The sequence below is a fragment of the Terrapene carolina genome, unplaced genomic scaffold (genome assembly GCF_002925995.2).
Source record: "Terrapene carolina triunguis isolate 2854851 unplaced genomic scaffold, T_m_triunguis-2.0 Scaffold67, whole genome shotgun sequence".
NCBI classification, from domain to species: Eukaryota; Metazoa; Chordata; order Testudines; family Emydidae; genus Terrapene; species Terrapene triunguis.
The window spans coordinates 36,062,476-36,085,115 of NW_020664418.1; the positions used below are offsets into that span (position 1 = coordinate 36,062,476).

The 22,640-nt window shown below is 45.2% G+C and overlaps 1 protein-coding gene across 2 annotated transcripts in view; it reads right to left on the bottom strand.

The window, feature by feature from the left end:
* The window catches only part of IL16 (interleukin 16), a 63,462-nt gene that overhangs the window by 11,045 nt on the left and 29,777 nt on the right, over positions 1-22,640 (bottom strand). Inside the window, exons 6-16 of one of the 2 annotated variants that reach the window (XM_026648322.1) lie at positions 21,340-21,489; positions 20,249-20,357; positions 16,876-17,018; positions 14,102-14,212; positions 10,849-10,963; positions 7,908-7,981; positions 7,603-7,816; positions 6,310-6,427; positions 4,670-4,802; positions 3,623-3,710; positions 1,250-1,728 (exon numbers count right to left, since the gene is read on the bottom strand). In XM_026648322.1, the coding sequence (XP_026504107.1) occupies positions 1,250-1,728; positions 3,623-3,710; positions 4,670-4,802; positions 6,310-6,427; positions 7,603-7,816; positions 7,908-7,981; positions 10,849-10,963; positions 14,102-14,212; positions 16,876-17,018; positions 20,249-20,357; positions 21,340-21,489 (1,734 nt within the window). Of the gene's footprint in view, positions 1-1,249; positions 1,729-3,622; positions 3,711-4,669; positions 4,803-6,309; positions 6,428-7,602; positions 7,820-7,907; positions 7,982-10,848; positions 10,964-14,101; positions 14,213-16,875; positions 17,019-20,248; positions 20,358-21,339; positions 21,490-22,640 lie in introns of both variants that reach the window. The other variant, XM_026648321.1, reaches the window with a different exon arrangement.

The following is a 22,640-nucleotide window of genomic DNA, read 5'->3' on the forward strand; positions in this document are numbered from 1 at the left end:
AATTTTGCTTAGTGCATATTGAGCTCAGGATTTCTTTTGTTCCCCTTATCACTGCAGAATCACACTTGCAGCTTAATAGCCAAGAATTGCATTGTTTCTCGGCTCAAATAATTACTTGCTTTAAATGGGACCTCGAGAAGCTGTTCTTCCTTGTCTTAGCTGTTCTCTCCAACAAAGCTAATTTTATAGTAGCTGTTGATGTGCATGCATATATTTCTACTGCACTCCATCTTAGACGATAGGAAAGAAGTCGTCTTGTTTTAGATGCTAAGCAAAAATGTCCTTATTAGTTAGCTTTATGCTATACTTTAACCAAGGCCTTTACTGTTGTGTGGGTTTATTTTCATTGATAAGCCTTGAGCTAATGGTTGCTCAGTTTTGCTTGTTTCACCTGGCACTAAATTCTGTTAATTTCTACTAGCCTATTACTAAACCCTGGGTAAATGGGTTCCTTTTTTTAAACAAACCACAACTCAGTTTCCACACACACATCACAGAACTGTACACACTTATGCAAATTTGCTTCTCTGTTTCTGTTAATTCTTTTGGGGGTAGGAGGGATGTACATCTAATTGTGTAGGGTAATTCACCTAATTTTAAAAGACTTCAAAAGAGCTAAATTAATCAACAAATAGGAGAGAGAGTCTATGGTTCCTTTAACCATATAGCTAAAGCATTTAGGCCTTGTCTACATTAGGGATTTTGGGCAAACTGTTCCCACCGTTACTAAGACCAGTTTATTTCCTCCAGTGAGCATGCTAGTGCGGTGACTGTTTCACATTATTGTTCTTGTAGTTTACTGATCTCACTATTGAATGGCTTGGATCTGAATTTGGTGTTGTGGAGTTAGGGAGTAACTGTACTGACTTGACAGTAGAAGTGGTGCAAACTATCCCAATCCTAGCCTGCAGCCCACTGGTCTTCCAGTCCCGTTTGACCAGAGACTGCCAAATGCTCTACATGGTTTTGTACCAATGAGGGATGTTCACTAGGGGACTCCAGGGAGAACTTTACATTCATTCTCACTCCTGTCTGCGTTTGGACTTGAACAGAGTTTTCCAGAAGTGAAGTACAAATGCATTACAGCATTCCTCTGCCTAGTGTCCCTCATTTGGGGGGGGGGGGGTCCTATTTAGAACTAAGGTTCAAATTTCACTAAACAGATAACATATCACTTTACTTTCAAATATTCTAAAAGAAAAAACCCTGCTGTTTCTCCTAAAAACCCTGAGAACTATGCAGGATTTACCTGAACATTGGCAGAAGATGGGCTCCCATCATCTTGTAGCATAGGTTTCCCTTTCACGTCTGTGTTACACTGCTCAGTGTCTGTGCAGTCTTGTTTAAAATACTTCCTTGGTGGAGGTTTGGGCTTTGACGATTTAGGTTTTCTAACAAGAATCTCCGTAGATTTTTTTATGTTCTGAGAGGGATGGCCTGCTTCATTGCCAGTGGGAGGGGAATGGTTCTCCAAACTGGTTCTGGACAATGAATCCAGCAAACCAGGCAGTCTGGTAATTGGTACATCAATGCTGTGTACTTTTGCCTTCAAGTCAGCAAGCTGGTATGGGGTGCCATTACTGCAAGATGACCTGAGGTTGTAACTACTGTCACTGCTGGAACGGGTCATTAGCTTCAGAGATCTGCAGCTGCAATAAGCAGTGTTCTTCTCAATGTGTTTTTCATGCTGGTATCTGCCATGCCAGCTAGTTTCCAGTCTTTTAACACCTATATCAGCAACATGATTAAAATATATAAAATGCAGCATATATATTGATGAAAACACTCAGATACATTCAAAGCATTTACTTCTAGGGTTGTTAATCAAATCCACTGTAAAACTAAACCAGTTGAGTATAGCAATCTGATCAGTGTACCACAGCGAAAAGGTGGGGAAGCATTTGTGGAGGTTTTTTAGATCAAGGAATCATTTAATTATTGGACACAAACAGTACTGCCCAGATATACTGTTCTGTATAGTTTGCTGTTGGTTCAATCTATTAACCCTGTTTGAGAAAGAAAGGGAAGGCGAAACATATCTCAGATTATAAAGCATTGCGATAATAGCACTCCATTCTGGAACTTGGCAAATTAGCCCTAAGGGGAACTTAGTGTGCCTTTGGCAACTAGGGAAATGGGATGCTCATCCCATCCATGGATAGGCTGCATGTTACACTAACACCGCATTATTGAGCTGCTGACATTGGGTCAGATAGCTTCAGCCAGTCACAGGGGGTTAGAAAGTCTGAACAAGCTCCAGAGGAAGTGAGCACAAGAAAATATAATGGTTAAGAAAAGTGTGAAGGGAACGTTATCTAGTCTGTTTCTGACAGGAAGTAAGTCAGAAACGGAAAGTGAAATCACAGTGAAAAAGTTTCAGTGGTGCAATCCCACTAAAGTTTGCAACCATGCCGCCTTTTTGAAAATTTTACCCCTTGTCACCCATGCCGTACCTCGGGCCTAGCATCTGAGTCTATCCCTTTAAGTCAAGGATGCAGCTCTTCCAGGAGCCCATCAATGTTGCTCCATCAATTGAACGGAGAGTGTTACTCAGCGTGAGGATGATAGGGCTGGGCACTGTCCACCCCTAGAGCCAAACCTGCTACCTCTGCGGCGCCCCCAGTGTGAAGAGCAAACCCAAATTCAGTCCTCCCAAATGGCAGCGTATTGCTCTGGCTGTTCTTACCAGAAAAACAGAACATTCTTGTGAAGCGCATTAGAGGCTGGTTTTAGTTGTGAGAGAACAGAGGGCAGGGTGTGAAATACTGAATACAGCAAGAAGAGGGCGGGAAGCATGGGGGTGCCACAAAGCATCAGCTTCACTGGGGTTGAGTCTCAGAATGTTTGGGGTATGTCTACACTGCAGCTGGGAACAAGCCTCCCAGTCTAGGCAGACAGACTCATGTTAGCAGGGCTCAAGCTAGCATGCTAAAAATAGCAGTGCGGACATTGTGGCTCCGACAGAGACTCCGACTAACCACCCGTGCCCATCAGCACCACACCGAGCCCAGTCTCTGCCCAAGCGGCACCATCCACACTGCTGGTTTTAGTGTGCTAGTATGCAAGCCCCCACAATGCAAGCCTGTCTACCTGAGCTGTAGTGTAGACATACCGTTGGAGGTCAACCAGGTGTCTTGAGCTTTTTATGCCATTCTCTGGCAGTATCTCTCAGGATGGACTTCAATAATATAGCTCTATGCCAAGGGTCAGCAAACTTTCAGAAGTGGTGTGCCAGGTCTTCATTTATTCACTCTAATTTAAGGTTTCGTGTGCCAGTAATACATTTTAACGTTTTTAGAAGGTCTCTATCTATAAGTCTATAATATACAACAAAACTATTGTTGTATGTAAAGTAAATAAGGTTTTTAAAATGTTTAAGAAGCTTCATTTAAAATTAAATTAAAATGCAGAGCCCCCCGGACTGGTGGCCAGGACCCGGGCAGTGTGAGTGCCACTGAAAATCAGCTCGCGTGCCGCCTTTGGCATGCGTGCCATAGGTTGCCTACCCCTGCTCTATGCTCTTTCCTCCTTCTTTCCCTTCCGCTCCAGGTTACTTAACTAGTCTGGTATCTCTGTCAATACTAAGTCATAATGTCTCAGACAGCTGAATGGATTCCCTTACCTTCAGTATTCCATTGTTGCCTCTCCCTTCCAAATCTATTGTTTTCCACAGCTTGTGAAACAGCTTCCTTTAGCTGCTGTTCGGATACCTATAAAATATCACGTCATTCTGGGTCTTGCAAAGCTCACCAAAAGATTGGTTCACCACACAACTCTTCATTCCTGCAAACACTTTCTCACAAAAATAGTCCTTACTCAGGCAAGTGGTCTCAATGAATTTAATAGGCCTAAGCATGTGAGCAAGGATTACATGCATGCGGAAGGGTTTTCAGGCCTTTAATTAGTAATATATATTCAGTACAGTTGAAGCCTCTGTATTGACAATCCAGATAAATGGGACATTTTTCAAGAATAAAGGGTAGTTTATCCATTGTACAAGATGCACAATTCTGGGGTTGCCATTATAAGGTATCTGGATGGTGTATTTTTTTGGTGCACAAATTAACCCAGTTAATAGGTCCAACAGACTATTAGAAAACATTTCTGAAAAAAAAAAATTCCCATAAGGACAAAATATTTCTTTCATATCACTCAATATAATAGCAAGAATTGGCTGGGCAAAATTCAATCAAATCAAAACGCTGACTTTTAATTACATTCTGGGAGAGAGGCTTAAAATCAATACTATTGAGTTTCACATTCTATTCTTGGTGTATATTTCATCTTTCCCGGTTCTTACTCCGCAATGAAAAGTTTCATTTGAATGAGTTTCAGATACTCTTGTTTTCTAAGAAGCATATGTTGTATATCATTGTTCCTGAAAACCTGTTTCTTTACCTTGTTTATTCAAAGCACATGAACTCTCATGTAAGACACTGTCTCCACTGATCCTGGCACCGCATATATCTCTATACATAAGACAGCATGCTATTTTGAATTTAAATATCTTGGGTTTGTACCTTATCCTATATCTTATGTAAAACCAAAGGTACTGCATGTACATTGGCACATTATTTGCCAAACTGATTTATACCAATTCTGCTACCAGTATTAGTGTTAGTTTGTCAATATTTGCTTTATTCAAAATCAGAAAAATGTGGAATGCTACCTGTGGATCAGGGTGTCGGCTAAGAATAATCTGCACAGCACCAGGACTGCAGTGGCTTAGAACAGCATAAACTTCATTAAGTGTCATATTTTGGACTGGTGCTTCATTAATTTCTATGATTTCATCTCCACACCTACAAAGGGATAAAAAAAAAAATCCAGCAAGAGGAGCAGACTTTACATTGTTATTTCTAGCGTATTGTTCCATTGTGACTGTGCAAGAAACATACATTCATGTGGTTGAGCTTTGTTATGGTCACAGATTAAATTAGTGTGTTTCACTGGGTCCCTTCTCAGAAAATGGAAAGGGAATCAGCACTGAGACGTGACATTTCCTCATTGGTGCATTCTCCATAAATCTGAATTCTCTGCACTTCCCACAGTGCATGTTTTGTATTATAAATGGCAGGACAGACAGAAAATGACACAGAAGGCTGGCCTGTTGTGTACTGTTTACACCCACACCTTCCTTCCTGCCTATAATGTAGCATTTCATTTCTTGTTTGTGAAAAGTCTACTACTTGCACTGAAAGGGCAGTAACAGTGCCTGAGAGAGAAGCTGGCTGAGGTAATATCTTTTATTGGACCTACTTCCAATGAATGATATGACCTCACCCACTTGGTCTCTCTGATATCCTGGGACCAACAACACTGCTCCATAATACGGTGTCTGTCCTTTATATTAAATACAGAAGAGTAACTTATTAATAATCAGCTTTTAGATACTAATTATTGGAAGCTCTGTCCACTGTTGAACTCTGAGTCTTTCCTAATGAAATTCCAACATGGCACAGCTGGGTACTGTCGTGCCCTCTCTCCCCTCCGTCCCAAACACGCACATAGGTGCTGAGGGTTTCAAAGTTTCAATCCAAATGTTGCAGAACTTGCGGCGTTTTCAGCTGAGTTTCCAGGTACATTCAGGGTGCAGAACTGGTGTTAAAACAAAAATAATTTGAGTCCTGCACAACTCTAAATACACACAATGTACCTGGTCCTCCTAACGTTATCCTCTGGCGATGAAGCTCTCAAATCCGATGGGATTAATTTCTGTTGGTGGGGAAGGTCCCAGATGCAGCAAAGCTGTATTTCTATCATATAGTAGGGGATAGAATTTTGGGAACGTGTGCAAGACCTCTGCAATGCCATCTGCACCCGGGAACACTCTGGGTGCACACAAGTATTGGGGATGGGATGGGAAGAAAGGGGCAGAGCCAGTGGATCAGTGACTATGCAGATCCTCTAGTCATTTCTCCTGGAGCAGGGGAATAAACTGGCTCCAGAAATGAGAAACTGGCTCCTTCCATCAACCCCATCTAAAGGCCCATGTACTGCAAAGCCCATTTACTTGAACTTTGTGTGGGAGAGAGGGCAGCATTTGGCCCCATGACAGACATTGTCAATATTTAGGTCAGTCTTAGTTTGATCCTCAATTTTCTCATGTATCTCTCTTCATTCTCCATTCCTTATTTTCCTGGTTTATAATCCCATTTCTTGCCAGCTCATACCCGTGCCTGTATATTGCAATACTTAGCCTCCTGCTTGGAGAGATGGGAGATCCATCTAAGATGACAGAGCTTATCTGGCAGGGGAATGTGAAACTTTCATTCTGAAAGGTTCTTTGATAAAAAACATTCAACATACCTGAGCCTCCCATCCATATGAGCCACGGAGCCTGGTGAGAGGGTATGGATAAATATCCCGGAAATGCACTGGGCGTAAGGGACACTGCACAAACCAATTCCTAGGCCAACGCCAGCTTCTGAAAGGGTCCATCAAAAAGATGCATAAGAAATGTGAACACCAAAATAATTTGGGAGTACTGTTTCTAAACGAGAAACATCTGTTGCATCTGAAGAAGTGGGTTTTTTACCCACGAAAGCTTATGCCCAAATAAATCTGTTAGTCTTTAAGGTGCCACCAGACTCCTTGTTGTTTTTGTGGATACAGACTAACACAGCTACCCCCGATATGGTTTCTAAATGGTGGCCTCAAAACACGCTTGTTGAAAACAGAGCCATATCCTTGCGGTTATGCATGTTCCACATGCAAATGCACGTTTTTTGCATGTGTAAGGAGAATGCACACAAATGTTGCTAGCCACATTTGAAAATTTAGTTCACACATTCATTGTTAGCGTGTTGCAGATACAGTACAATGCAGCTTTATTTTGCAAAGGCTCTGTCATGCAAACTGTATCCCAAATCATTTTACAGTGAGAAATAATAACAGAGAGCAGGAGAAAAATGAAGAAGGAAATGTGGTTGTGTGTAGCCTGAAATTGTTCTCTTTTTTTGTTTTCTGTGCAAAACACCTTTAGATTTGTAAGAACTCTTCCTCTTTAAAGAGACAGCAGCCATTGAGTTGATGCAACCTATTCAAGAGATGAGTCACACTTATTTACTTTTGGTCTCTGTTTTGGTGCATCCTGTATTCTAAACTAAGTCATTCTTTCAATGTATGTGATTGCTTTTTGTGTCTGGAAAAACACAGCAGTTGGGGGAAGAGACAAAAGAAATGGCTGTTTTATAAAGCCATGAATTTTCACACTGAAATAGAGAGTTTGTATAATTAAGAATGAGAGTTGTGTAATGTGCTTCATTAACTGAGTTTGAACGCTCAGTGAGTGGTGTCTCAGAGGGATTTGCCTTGTAAACACTTTCAGTTCTTGTGAGCAGAACTGAAAGTGTCAATCTAGTGCCTGAGTGGAACAATGGGTGGAAATATGGTAGGTGAAAGACAACAATTGACAGATAGCTTGGCAGGATATCATAGCAGGCACTGAGTCTGTATTAGGTGAGTTGGGGAAAAAATCTGTGCAAGTAGAGGAGGAATTAGGATAGAGTGAGGACAAACATGCAGAAAGTAAATGAGCCATCAGTGTGTGAATCAAGTCTTGTTCCGTGTATTCCTTGTTCAGTTTATTTTAGCACTTACCTTTGTTTAAGGAAACTTCCATGATGACCCTGTCATTGGGCTTTGTGGTGCTTAATGAGACGGCAGCACTATCTGAACTGAAAGAGCTGTTTTCCTTGGTTATCCGAGTGCTGGAGCTCAGAGACCGACATAAGTGTGACGATAGGTAGCTAGAGGCAGAATGAGGGGTGCTAAGGCTTGTCCTGACCGTAAGAGTGAGGAGACCCTTTTTGGCCTGCTAGAAAGAAAAAAAACAGGGAGTGGGCTGAGCTCATGGGCACCTTTTGTATAAAGATAGAAATTGTGCTGTGAGGACAGTGCATAACCTTGAATTTTTGTAAAGCATCATAATGCGTTAATCCGTACATTGATTCTCCGTTCAGTTCCAGAATTTCATCACCTGTTTTAAAAAGGAATAATTAAACTGTGTTACTAATTGCTATTGCCGAATTGTGTGAGCGACAAATAGCCAAGAACGATCATGCCTTGAATGCAGTAATGCATGGAGATGAAAATATACCACCTACAGCACTGATTTCAGTGGGACCAGACAGAGCCCTTTAGTGAAATTAAAATGCTGCTTTAAATATTATGTGCTCTAAATCAAATGTGTGAAAATTAAGTTAGTTAGACTCCTCCCCAATACAGGAAATTATTAGATTTTTACATTTTCAGTATTGCCAACTCTCGCAATTTTATTCTGACTAGATATTTTGAGTTGAGGCTTTTTCCCCTGCTTCATGAAAAGATAGGGTTGCCAACTGTCTAATCACACAAACCCAAACATCCTTGCTCCGGCCCCTTCCCAGAGGCATCGCCCCTCCGAGACCCCGCCCTGCTTACTCCATCCCACCTCCCTCCATCGTTTGCTCTCCCCCACCCTCATTCACCTTCACCAGGATGGGGCAGAGGGTTAGGGTGTGGGCTCTGGGCTGGGGCCGAGGGATTTGGAGTGTGGGAGGGGGCTCCAGCCTGGGGCAAGGGGTTGGGGTGCAGGAGGGGGTGCAGGGTGCAAGCTCTGGGAGAGAGTTTGAGTGCTGGAGGGGCGCTCAGGGCTGGGGCAGGGGACTGGGGCATGGGAGGGGTGAGGGGTGCAGGCTATTGGAGGGAGTTTGGGTGCAAGGGGGGCTCCGGGCTGGGGCAGGTGGTTGCGTTGCAGGAGGGGGTGCAGGCTCTGGCTGGGTGGTGCTTACTTCGGACAGTTCCCAGTCAGCGGTGCAGAAGGGCTAAGGCAGGCTCCATACCTGCCCTGGGCCCGTGCCAGTCCTGGAAGCGGCCAGCACGTCCCTGCAGCCCCTGGGCGGGGGGGGACAGAGATCGCCGCATGCTCCCCAAGTGAAAACTCTGCAACTCCCATTGGCGAGGAACTGCGGCCAATGGGCGATGTGGGAGAGAGGCCTGCCTTAGCCCTGCTGCACCACTGACCGGGAGGGGAGCCACCCGAGATAAGCGGGGCCAGGGGCTTTCACGCTCTGCCTCCTCCATGCGCTGCTCCAGGGGGTTCTGAATGCTGCCCCTGCCTACAGGCACCACCCCTGCAGCTCCCATTGGCCGGGAACTTTGGCCAATGGGAGCTGGGAAGTCAGTGCTCAGGGTGCGGCCAGTGTGCAGAGACCCCTGCCCCTACCCCTCAGGGGCCGCAGGGATGTGTCGGCCACTTCAGGGAGTGGCAGAGAGCCAGGGCAGGTAGGGAACCTGCCTTAGCCCCGCTCTGCCACGGACATTTAGCGGCCTAAAATCTCCTGGTTTGGCTTCAGTAGCCTCCGGGGAAATAGAGCCCAATTCCAGGAGACTCCTGGCGAAACCTGGAGGGTTGGCAACCCTATGAAAAGAGGATGAAAGGCTGCCCACTCTCAATTTTTCCCTTTGTCAAAATGGCCACCATCTCCTAGTACCACCCATAGGGCTGAAGCCAGCAAGATAGATAGAGTCCATCTGCATGTAGCAATAAGGCTACCCATAATAGAGTTGGCTACCACCTCCTGTTTTGAATCAGACTAAGGCCATTCCTACAGGCAAAATGGCTCCTGCTTTATGGTGCAGGGAACTAGACAGGACATATGGATTGCAAGGGGCAGCAGAGACACTGTGAAAAGTGGATGGGGGAGGGGAAGCAGGGCATTGGCTACAGCAGACAGCAGATTTAGGTGTTCAGGGGGACGTGGGGGTGCAAAGGACAGTGACGGGGTGGGGGATGGAATGGCAGCTCCCCTAGCTTGGAGTAATGATGGATAAGGGGAGTCCCCTCCAAGCAGCCAGGGGAAGGCAGTGTCACCAACTCTCATGAACTGATCATGAGTCACAGGATTTTGGCGACTGTAGGAGGAGCTGTTGCAATGATGCCTGAAGCTCCTCCAATCCCATAATTTTCAGCACGTGGGCAGAGCTCTAGGCAAGAGCCTTGGAGCTGAGGACACAGACCTGCCCTGTCACTGAGCCCTGCCTTCATGTATAGCCCTAGAGCAGAGAGAGTGTCCTAGGGGAGGGGGAGTTGGGGAAGTGGTGCTGCTGGGGCCCAGGCAGAGACATGTTGCTCTGGGGTCAGGGCAGTAAGAGGAAATGGATGGCAGTTCCCCTCTCTTAGGGGTGAGGATTGGGTAAGTGGCGTCTCCATCTGAGCAGCCTGGGAGAGGCATGCATTTCTGTGGTCATTAAAGCTTGCCTTTTTCAGCTTGAAATGATCACATATCTACACTGGAAGAGGAGTAGAGGGGAGTTAAAAAGTCAAAAGACACACTAAACAACGTGATCTGATTTAAAACAAAAACAAAAACCACCCTCCTGATTTTGGGGGGTCTTGCTGATGATTTTTGATCTCTTGAGGTTGGCAATACTGCAGGTGAATGGCTAAAAACTTTGAAATTTCACTGAAAAATGGGGGTTAGGGGGAAATAGCAAAAATATTTGATTTCCCCACTCCAGTTTTCTGCCTAGCTCTATTTACAGTGGCTAAAAAGGTAGCTGAGTCACTAGTCTCTCTTCTGAAATTGTAAACAGAGGAGCCAGGCCAACTAGAATGTGGATATTTGTCATGCAGGTGATGAAATTAAACTACCATCTCATTTCACAGCAGTCACCAAACAATCGTCAGGGGAAAACAACTTTCATTCACAACCAACCTGAGCGGGCTTTGATCCTTACATCACCAATCCCACAACCAATCGGATCCTCTTTTGATCTACATTTTAAATGTCTTTATTGCTTGTGTACTAGAAATTTTTTAACCCCAAACAATCATTCTAAATATTTTTCATAGTAACTTCCTACCTTCTTGTAACCTTCCATCAGCAGCAGCAGCTCCACCTGGAAAGATGGTCTTTACATAGATACCAATGGGCCCATAAATGCTGTCCTTCCCTCCAACAATACTGAAGCCCAACCCCTAAATTATGAAAGACAGAGAGAGACCATGTTTATTTCTCATAATGGTTGCATTGTTTTCCCTTCTGTACTAATATGCTACATGGGCAATAACAATTAGCAAAATTGCATGATGGACATTAGTATGTTCATTACAAGATTTAAAACGAAGGTGGACATAGTGATCCCCAACTTAAGAACTTAGAAGGTATTTAACTGAAATTTTCTTTATAAAAGTCACAAACAATTAATTTGAGACGATATATGTGCTGCAATAGTAACGTCTAATGATTAGAGCATAGGATTAAGTCCCATACTCCTGACTCTGCCACTAACATAATGTGTGGCCTTGGGTGAGTCATTTAACCTCTTTTGCCTCAATTTCCCCACCCATAAAATGGAACTGATATTCACCTCAGAGGGATGTTCTGAGACTTACTTCTGGGGGAACTCTGCCACACTGCTCACCTGCAGAATTCATGTCCCCCACAGATTTTTTTTTTATCCACAGAAAATACATTCTGCCAGGGGTTGCTGTGACACCAGAACAGAGGGAAACCGGTTCACCAGCCATAGGGAGGCTGCCGACAGGGAGGACAAGAGGCTGCCTTCCTTGCAGCACCCTGCCTGTGGGGCCAGGTGAGGAGGCACAGGATATGGTGGGGACAGACAGAGCAGGGCAGATGGGGCTGCTGGGGTTCTGGGATTCTGAAGGGCTAGTTGAGGGGGACAGACTGGGGAAGGACCTGAATGGGAATGGGGGTGCAGAGCCACGAGAGGGTGGGGGTGGCTGAGTGTGGGTGCAGGGACAATGGAGGTGGGAGGTGCCCGGGGGTGGTTGAGTGGGGGTGTAGGGACACATGAAGACGGGGAGGGGTGCATGGGGATGGGGAGGGAGTGCAGGGACACATGGGGATAGGAGAGTGAGGGGCAGGAGTTACATGGGGCAGAGGGTGGCTAAGTGGGGGTGCAGGGACACATGGGGACAGGGAGAGGAGGATGCAGGGCCACATGGAGATGCAGAGAAGGGGTGGCTGAGTGGGGGTGCAGGGACACATGGGGATTAGGGAAGATGTGCCTGACTGAATGGGAGAGGCCAGAGTCTGCATGGGGGAAGGTCCCCAACTCCCTAACAATCTCCCCCCTCTCCCCAAAAAAATTATTCCCTACTTCTCCCACTCGCATTCAACAGCCCTCCAGGTTCACTCCAGGCTCCTTCCCACCAAATATTTCCCTCTCCCTCAACTCCTCCATTACCCCCAATTCCCCCAAACCCTTTGCACTGCTTCTGAGGATGGAGGGAAATATGTTTCTGTACTGTAATTTAAATGAATTATTACTCAAAGTTCTGTATTCATATGCCTAGTAAGGAAACTATTTGTCAAAAAAAATTTCCTGAATCTTTTTTGTTGTCTCTGTTGTTATACACATACTTGCTGACAGGTATTTTGAAATTGGTGTGATTATATTGTGTTATTTTGACAAAAAAAATGCAGAATTTTAAAATATAGTGCACAGAATTTTTAATTTTTTGGCACAGAATTCCCCAAGGAGTAGAGACTGTACTTAATTAATATTTGTAAACCAACTGGAAATCCTTGGATGAAAAGTGTTATAGAAGTGCAAAGTACTACACGCAGTGGAGCCCTGATACATGACTAGGGCCCCTAGGTGCTACCATAATACAGATGATGATGATGATAATTTATTTTATTGAACTCCACAGAAGGACTTTCTGATAGTTGTCCCTACATCTGTACTAGACATTGTTAGTTAGAAAGAGCTCTTTATTAGAGAATTTACAGGCCTAAAAGGCCTGTGTTTAAGTTCTAGCTTCCATATTTTATGCATCCCAAGTTACAAATGAAAGTCAGTCAAAAAATAATCACACATGCTAATACAAATGTGTGGCCAGACAGAGAGCAAGAACACCCCTTTGGCATTTTTATTTGTAAGTGGGATAGCAATTGCCTTTTCTCTGTCTTGCTAGATATGGTCTTTATAAATCTAAGTTTTGTTTCTGTGCATGTGTACATGATTTTACCAAGGGTCTTGCTTATGTAACTATGCTTTATCACCGACTGCATCTTGTGGAGTTTCTGGGCTTAACAAATCAGGATGATGCAAGCTGCAAGGCATAGTTTAACTAGATGATATAAACAAAGCTGGTAATATGTTGCCATGGAGAACATGCTCTAGCTAATGTGCACACATGCAATTCCCATTAGCCTCAGATATGCACATGCATGGAGAGTGAGCCCTCACTTAGAGTACAGGAGGTGTGCTATGAATTACTGCAAAATCTAAATCAAGCTGAAGACAAATTACACTAAAGAGCCAATCCTGCAAGGTGCTGAAGTCCCTCAATTCCTATTAAGTCAGTTGGGAGTTGAGAGCAGTCAGCACCTAACACAGGGGTCGGCAACGTTCGGCACGCGGCTCGCCAGGGTAAGCACATCGCTTGCTCGCGCCGCTTCTCGCTGCCCCCATTGGCCCGGGACGGCAAACCGCGGCCAGTGGGGGCCGCGATCAGCCGAACCTGCCACGTCAGCACGTAAATAAAACTGGCCCGGCCCACCAGGGTGCTTACCCTGGCGAGCCGCATGCCGAACGTTGCTGACCCCTGACCTAACAGGATAGAGTTCAGCTTTAATCTTGGTGTGTGAATGTTTGGTGTTTGTGAAAGGTGACAAATCAAAAGGTTCTGGAGGCTGCAGTCCTTTATTTACCTGGAGGTTAGATACGGCACAGGCAGTGCATTCTTCCCCACACTGCCAGTCCACCATTGTCTCTCAGCTCTGACTTGGAGGGAGCATCTCTAGAAGGGAGAGGCTAATTCAGTTGCCAGACCCCATTCAGTCAGTGCCCCTCATTGCTAAGAAGGATGCCAGTGAAGGATGTCAGCTGTTGGTGGTGATTGTGTGATGTGTACATATGTCCATTAGGAACTGGTCTGTGACCACCAACACACAACACAGACCACCAAACAGTCAGGAGAGGATGGTGATTTTTAGTCACTGGCTGCCCAGGCCCAGATTGGAACTGGCAACCCAGAGATGAAAGGCTCGCTGCCCCGTTACCAGCCTCCCTGCACCATTCGCTCCCCATTTGATACGTACACCTGGGAAGATGACTAGTATTTTGTTTATAAGCATCTCACCTTCCCTTGGCCTTTCATCAAAACAATGTTTGATATTACGGAAGCCTGTGAGCCACAAGACGCGTGCGTTAACTGAGCAGTGCTCAGCGATCTAGAAGGTCTTGAAACCGCCTGCAAAGAGAAAAATAGTTTTAATGCAGTGCCAGGCATTTGTTGTACATACCAGATGAATGTGTGCATGTCAGCTTTTTTGCTGCCCCAAGCACGGCAGGCAGGCTGCCTTCGGCAGCACACCTGCGGGAGGTCCGCTGGTAACGCGGATTCGGCGGCATACCTGCCTGAGGTCCGCCGGTCCCGCGCCTTCAGCGTACCCGCCGCCGAATTGCCGCCGAAACTGCAGTACCGGCGGACCTCCCGCAGGCATGCCGCCGAAGGCAGCCTGACTGCCGCCCTTACGGCGACCGGCAGGCCGCCCTCTGCAGCTTGCCGCCCCAGGCACATGCTTGGTGTGCTGGTGCCTGGAGCCACCCCTGCTGTAGTGATATACATGTAAGTAGGGTCTGAATGAGCTCTACCCTGACATTCAGTGATGAACTGGGGAGAAAGACGTCAGGGGCAGACCGTATTTGCACAGACACACCTACTCTGCCTAGGTGTTCAGCAGACAGAGCTGCTTTGCCAAAGTGATCAATTTTGGCTGGTTTTGGGTTACAACCCACTTTGAATGCAGGGGTATCCTTATTGTATGAGTAAAGGGCAGCAGAACTTAGGTTCAGTCAAGGCATACAGTACTAACTTGCTAAGCAGGGGGTAAGGATGCCAAATCCCACTAACGATGAGAGCGGATGGGGACTGGTGTTCCTACCCAACGGAGTGCGTTCTGCCTAAAGAGTCCTAGCTACCATTTGACTCTCCCCGCTCCAGTGTTTAAAGACAGAGCTGATTGGACTCAGTTGAGAGGCCTTGTTTCTGTTCAGTGATTACTAGAGCTAAAACCACCGATGAGCAGGTCTAGGAGCTAAGCTTTGGACGTTGTGTGGGGACAGGGTTGCAGTGAAAGACATGAAGAGGGAGCAGTACCAAGGTTCCCTGCTACCCAGTGAAATCACTAAGAGCTGGACTAAGTTGGGGAACCCCAGAACACGGCAAGCAGCAGTGGCAGTGATAACAGTGGCAGAGATGAGTGGTGGCAGCAAGCGGCCAGCAATGGCAGAGATAACGGCGGCAGCAAGCAGTGAGCTGTGGCAGAGATAGCAGCAGCTAGAGCATGGCTTGATGCCCTGCCCCCCCCACCAGGGGTGATGGATGGACCCACGTGAATGCACCTCTGAACTCCGGGTCTTTGCTGACTAAGGACAACCAACTGTGAGTGGGGAGCAGCGGAGGGAAAGGGGAAGGGCGTGTTGAAGGGACGTTCATTCGTCGGAGTTTCACACCACACAGTGGGAAACTGAGGCAAAGGACACCGCCCAACGTACTGGGGGTGGGTGTTTGTTTATGGCTACATGCTTTTGAGTGGTGGTTGTGGTGTTTTCTCAAATGAATGCTTGGTTCCCTTGCCTTTTTAATACAAGTTTTTCTTTTGTTATACACAGACTCAATGCTTGCAAGTGGGGAGGTATTGCCTCTTAGAGGTGCCCAGGGATGGTGTTTAGTTTTCCCAGATTACTGCATGGGGACTCAAGCCACTTCTGTTTTGTGTTGTTCAGAGGAACCCCTAGATATTGAACCTTGTTGCTGCCGACTCCAACTGGCAGAAAGGTTACATACATAATGAAGACTTCCTAGATGAACATTAGCACGAAGCTCATTTAAGCACTGAATCAAGTTATTATCTAATGCTAAGTATGCATGAAGTTCAGCAGGGCCAGAAGCATGTGCAGGGAAGCTGAGAGTTCTGATTTTCTACAAATTTGTTTATGCAGCGATGTGAAACTAACAGCTGCATGAGGCTCTAATGTATGGAACACCCATCAAGCATTCAGCTTCTGCGTATGTCAGGAAATGAGGCTTGATTAGTACATGAGAATAAGCTTATTTGTGCAGTACCATAGAGAGAGTTAAGAATGTGAATATCTGGGAGATGGCTGTGCAATGCCAAAAATATACTCAGTGAAAGGTACATCTCTGTCAAAACCCTGGGCGGGCCCATCTTCCATTAGGGACCTGAGATATGTGCAAGTTTATACAGAGTTTGTTGAAATTCATGCCCCTGAGGAAGGGCCTGTGTAAGGCTCTTCAAGGTGCAGAAGCTTTGCAATTTCTATCTGTGGCCAGCAGGATGGATCAGCCATTCAGGGGGCCTCTTCTGCTGTCACAGTGGCAGTGCTCTCTGCTAGCTCCAAATAGACGAGAGGGCTATGGGGGTGAACAAGGAAAGGAGCAACAGCATCCACTCTCCTGTGGATCCATTGTAGCTGGAAAACATGGATCGGGGATGATCGGGGCAGCAGCTGGTGGAGAAAGGACAATGGAGGGGCTGTGCTGTCATAGAGCCTTTCCTCCTTCTCTGGACCTGCACCTCACACAGTCAGTTCAGTGTGGCTTTGTGCAGGTGTGTGTGGGGGGAAGGGAGAGTAGGCAGAAAATTCACCATGGGGAGGTTGAGGCAGCCCAAACCCTTTCACTTGGGATGGCCCGCTGGCAGAGAGCATGGCTGGAGTGACTGAGAGATGCATTGATTCATTGTATCCCCAGTGCAGTCTCCGGGACAGGGCTCCTAAGGCGGGAAAGCTTTGGCAAGAAAACTAAGTGCAACTTAGCTAGAGTGTTCTTGTTTGTTGAGCCTGATGAATGTAATTTTCTAGTGGTGTGTGATTTCCTGTTGCACTTACCGGACCTCTTCCTACCGAACAGTCTAGCTGCTGAGAGAGTGACTTCCGGTTACTGTAAAGAGAATGGGGCTGTCTGTCTCTATATGCTGCTGATTTCTTTGTCACTGGATAGTCAATTTCCCCTATCCAGTAAGGATTTACACCTACAGGAGACAGAAGGCATGACACCGTATTTTTCATGAGCATTAACTTCAAACACTTCTGCATCAAACACTTGACCAGGTGCTCAATAAATTCTGTTTAGAAACTTTTTTCAAGTTGTAAATCTAACTGTCCCGGGCAGTGATGGGATTCCCTGAGCCACCATTAGGAACCACACCTCACAAGCTTCAGTTGCACCCAGTGACTTCACATGATCAACTGCTGGGCACACACAGCTAATAGAGAGAGTTGTGCATGGCAGACACACAGGGCCTTGTTCAAAGACTGCCTGCTGCACACACATTCCATTCACTTTTATGCACAAGCTTCTGCGTCCATAACCCTCTCTCTCCATGTCAGGGGCTCGTTACAAGGGAGCGGCTTAATTGCATCACATGCTGCACTGAGAGCAAAATCACATTACCCCGAAGTAAAGAAGACATAGAGACAGTTATCACAGAATCAAAGGAGATACAGATGAAAAGACCTGTTAGCTCAGCCAATTCCTCCTTCTGCCAATGCAGGGTGAGACTATTATCCATATTTCACCACTTTCCTTGAAAGACTATTCCACAACCTAACAGACTTCACTGTTCGGCAGATTTTTTTTTTAGTTGTTACAGGTTTTCAAAAGACAGTAGGCTAGATGTGTACTTTTTTCCACAGCAAAACCCTGAGCGCAAGGCCCCTGGTTGTGGAAAATCTGCCCACTGATGCACCGTGTCTACGCCGCTCTGCTCCACTGAGGGACTTGCAAGCAGCCTGTGCTACCACAGTGGTGCTGACCAAGTTGTGGGGGGAGGGAGAGAAAGGAGGGGATGTGCTGACTCAGCATATCCCCAGGGCAGCCTCTGCCACTGTGGGATCCTATGATACCCTGACTCCAAATTCAAGCTCCATCCTTGGGAGAAACAGCTGAGAAGGACAGTGGTGCAGACACTACCTACACTTCCCCAGGGGTGAGACCCTCTAGGACACAGCAAACCCAGCTGTCTTAGAAGGGGGTAATCAGGCCCAATCACCTAATGCTAGACTATGTGTCCACAAAGGGGTTCTGCTGGCATAAGCCATGAGGCGGAAGATCAGGCAGCCTGTACCTGGATAAGGATGGCATTTCTAGCCGTTACAGACTTTCACAGTTTGAATCACTGGAGTATATTTCTGTTCATGTCACCTCTGCCAAACAATCATAGGAGGCCAGAACCTGATCCAAGCTGTCTGGCTATAATAAACTGCTGCATCAGTGACCACCCTCTGGCCTATGCCACGTCTACTAGAAGGAATATGCAGTGCTGGGGGACTGGGCAGGTAATTCACCTGTTTAAAACTTTAACATGCTGACATACAGCGTATAGGATTGGGTTTTCTGGCTGTATCCTGTTTCACTACTGCTACCCTTGCTATATTGTTTCTATGCTTTCACCTATGCTGTGTACAGGCACATCTGATAAGGATTTCATTTTATTACAAGCTATTTCAGCTACTGCACCTCCTCATAAAGTTTCTTTTCTGGCTGTTTATATCTATCTTTGCATTTCCAGTGTGCCCATTGCCACGGTCTCTGGGCAAAAGTGAACCATCTCCTAGAGACTCAGCTAAGTTGTTCGTTTTAACTATTTCACTCGAAAGGCCATGCTGATTACACTCAGTGGAAAACAGACAACAGCACTGTGAATAATCATCTCCAAATGACAAATATTTTACCAATGAAGCACATGGGGAACATGTATCATTAGTCTGTGCATTTGATTAGAGAATAGATACTGTACTCAGCCCATCTGAGTACCCCGGAACACTATTATTTTTGTTTCCAGGAATTACAGCCAGAACTTGTATACAGTTATTGCAGTACAGTAGACAGTCCTCTCACTTCTCCTAAAAGACATTAAAATGCAGAAAATCTTTCATTTTTTGGAAGTATGGGCTTGCTTTTAAAACTTTATGGAAAATGATAAAATCAGAATACACTGTCAAAGAAGTAACCATGTGTGATGTCTGTCTGTGTACAGACAAAGAAAGGGAGAGAACATCATAATGTAGTTCATAAACTCTATGTCCAGATGTCTCATTTAATGCAAACATTTAACACAGCCTAACACTAAAACTACAGCACAGAAGCTAACATTGAGTTAAAGCGACATTCCCTACATAAAACTGATACATTTAAAAATGTCACTGCCCCTATTACTAACAACACTTGAGAGTATGGAAATATCAATAATAAAGATCTAATTTATTTCTCAGCATTTATGCTGCTTGTTTCCTTTTTGCATTTTCACTCAATCTCTCAAAGGGACCTTCAAAATTGAACCTACAAATCAAGCTCATGTGCATCTTTGCACACAAACACAGTGGGTGAAATCCCGGTCCTACAGAAGTTAATGAGAGTTTTGGCATTATCTTCAGTGGAGCCAGGATTTCACTTGTTGTTTACCAGCATACATCAAAACGTCAGACACACAGTGTGTATGTGTATGCGCAAATAGCTACACAATGAAATAGGTGTGCCCATATTTGTGACTACAAATCAGGGAGGCACACTTGTAAATTTTAACCTTATTAAAGACTTGTTTATCGTCAGTTGCAATACCTGTTTCTCAAGTACACCTCTACTCCGATATAACGCGACCCGATATAACACGAATTTGGATATAACGCGGTATAGCAGTGCTCGGGGGGGGCGGGGCTGCGCACTCCGGCGGATCAAAGCAAGTTCGATATAACACAGTTTCACCTATAACATGGTAAGATTTTTTGGCTCCCGAGGACAGCATTATATTGGGGTAGAGGTATATTGGTACATGTTGCCACTGGGAATTCTAACACTTAAGAGGAATGTTTAAATTAAAAATGATTTTTTTAATTACAAAACTATTTTTGTTAATGTTAATTTTAGTAAAAATCAAAGCTTCCTCCCCCCCTTCAAAAAAAGTCTGAACCAGTTCAGGGTACCTTTAAAATATGCAAAATGGTGTGCATGCGTATGTATATACATAATTTTTATGTACAGGGATCATGACTGATCAGTATGTATGGATATCTGAATCCATTCTTTAATACTAGCTTTTCATGCACCATGAGTCTTACAGAAAGAAGAAACTTTAGCTAAAACCCTCCAGAGTAAAGATTGGCAAAAAAAAAGCTGTTTCTTTCAACATCATGATATCGTAACCTGAGAAAGTTTCATGCATTTAAATTTCCCAAGAGAATATATTTCCTCTTAGAAACTTACTGGTTGAATTACTGCGAGTCCTTTGGCAGCTGGCTTTGGTGTGCAGAAAACAATTAGTTTGTATTTCCAATTTAACAGGCCTTTCATTACAGACACCTGTTGAGGATTCCTGAAAAGAGACCCAGAATATTTTAAATACAAATCTGACCAGCTATGTTTTTACTGCGAGTGCTAACCAAGTGCAACAACAAAAAACCATGGAAGTTAATCTCCATTTAAAAAAAAAAATTCTCACAATTTAGTTTGCACAAACTTCAGCCTGGATTTTAACTTGTATCCCAGAACTTGGGGAGGAAAGCAGTTTATCTGGCATAAATGGAATGATTAGGGATGGTGGTTCTAAATGATTTGTTTGATAATGTTTCCTTCAAAACATCAGAAATAATTGTAACGTACTGTACCTGAGAACTAGTATGGAAATAAATGCAGTTTAGAAGTTACATTCAGGATGCTAGGTAAAAAGTGAGTCTACCTCCCTCTTCTTTCCCCACCCCCAACAAACTTACAAGGATATTTTCATTTCTTGGTAAACTCTAGATATGCTGGTCTAAATATCAGGTGTGACTAGTGGTTTGGTTTTAAAGGGGCCTGATTTCTGGAGGGTAGATGATTAGCACTTTCTGAGAATTGGGCCCTTTCAAGGAGTTCCAAGATAGGCACCCAAAATCACTTTTGGGCTAGGGAGTTTGATGGGAAAAATAAATGATTACACCCAACTAGGAACCCCACTCTAAGCATACGTTAAAAATAACGATTTCCATCCATCTATGGATCTAGGCAATGCAATTTATTGCAATTAATAGGATGTATTGAGCCCTATCAATTCTAAAAGAATGATAACTGTTGGCAGTGTAATCATAGTATAAAAGAGTCCTAATTGCATGGAAAATCCTCTCTCTCTCTCTGAGTTAAATCATTGGGAAAATAGCTATGATAAAATTGCATGTATGTGACAAACTATCACTTTGCTAAAAAGCCAAGCCAATTTTACTCAAGGGAATCTTGCAGGGGTTGGGGAGGCCACAAAATGGTATAGGAGCAGGGTCTATATGTCATAAGATGTTGAGAGCCAACAAAAAGATGTAACTTACTTCTTGAAGTCTAATTTTAGTAGAACTGTTTGGAGGTATCCTATCACAGTGAGCCAATGAATGATAACTTTCCTCTTCAGCAGCAGGTGGCGCCATTGCCAAATCATAAAAAAATACGTCTTCTTTCCGGCTTGCTTCCCCTAGTGAATTCTTTAGAATAAGAAGCACAAAGAAGAGTCTGAAGGGTGCATTGTGAAACTGATTTTATAGCTTTTGGCTAAGCAGCCAGTTCCAGAATCTCATTTCAAAAATGTTTTCTATTAACTTTTAGTTTTGTTTTTCAGCCAACATAATGTATGTTTTAAAGGGCACAGTGGGGCCTACCCTGGCTGAGGCTGTTGGGTGCTACCACAATATAAATGTTAAATATAGTCTGCCTTATAAAACATAAGTCCTCTTTGATTTTGAAAGGAAAAATAAATAAACTCCTGGTTAGAATCTAACAGACCACGGGGTGAGGGACAATGTACAGTATGAAGATGCTAAAAAGAGGCACACTCTGGGCAGGACTGCAGACTTCAGTTCTCATTTCTCTAACTAAGCCTGTACTGGCTACGTGAGTTTCCTGGGCTCTAGATAACTGAACTTTTTTTTTCGTTAACATTTAGGTCCCAGTCCTGCAATGAACGCCTCCGGAAACACCATTGACTTCAAAGGGGCTCCATGCAGACGCAAGGCAGGGAAGTACCCCCATGGAACTCACTGCAGGAATGGTGCCTTAGGGCTTGTCTACACAGTGCTTCAGTCAGTACTAGCTGAGTATAAATTCTAGTGCAGTGGTTCTCAAACTAGGGCCGCCGCTTGTTCAGGGAAAGCCCCTGGCGGGCCGGGCCGGTTTGTTTACCTGCTGCGTCTGCAGGTTCGGCCAATCGCGGCTCCCACTGGCCGCGGTTCACCGCTCCAGGCCAATGGGGGCTGCAGAAAGCGGCATGGGCCAAGGGACTTGCTGGCCACCCTTCCTGCAGCCCCCATTGGCCTGGAACGGTGAACCGCGGCTAGTGAGAGCCGCGATCGGCCGGACCTGCGGATGCGGCAGGTAAACAAACCGGCCCGGCCCGCCAGGGGCTTTCTCTGAACAAGTGGCGGCCCTAGTTTGAGAACCACTGTTCTAGTGTGTCCAGGGCCGGCTCTAGGCACCAGCAAAACAAGCTGGTGCTTGGGGCAGCACATTTTTAGGGGCGGCATGGCCAGCGCCAGAATGCTGCCCCTAAAAATGTGCCCCGGCCGCCCTAGCTCACCTCCACTGCCGCTCGCGCGCTGCTTCTCCCCCTCCCTCCCAGGCTCTCAAGGCTGGGAGGGAG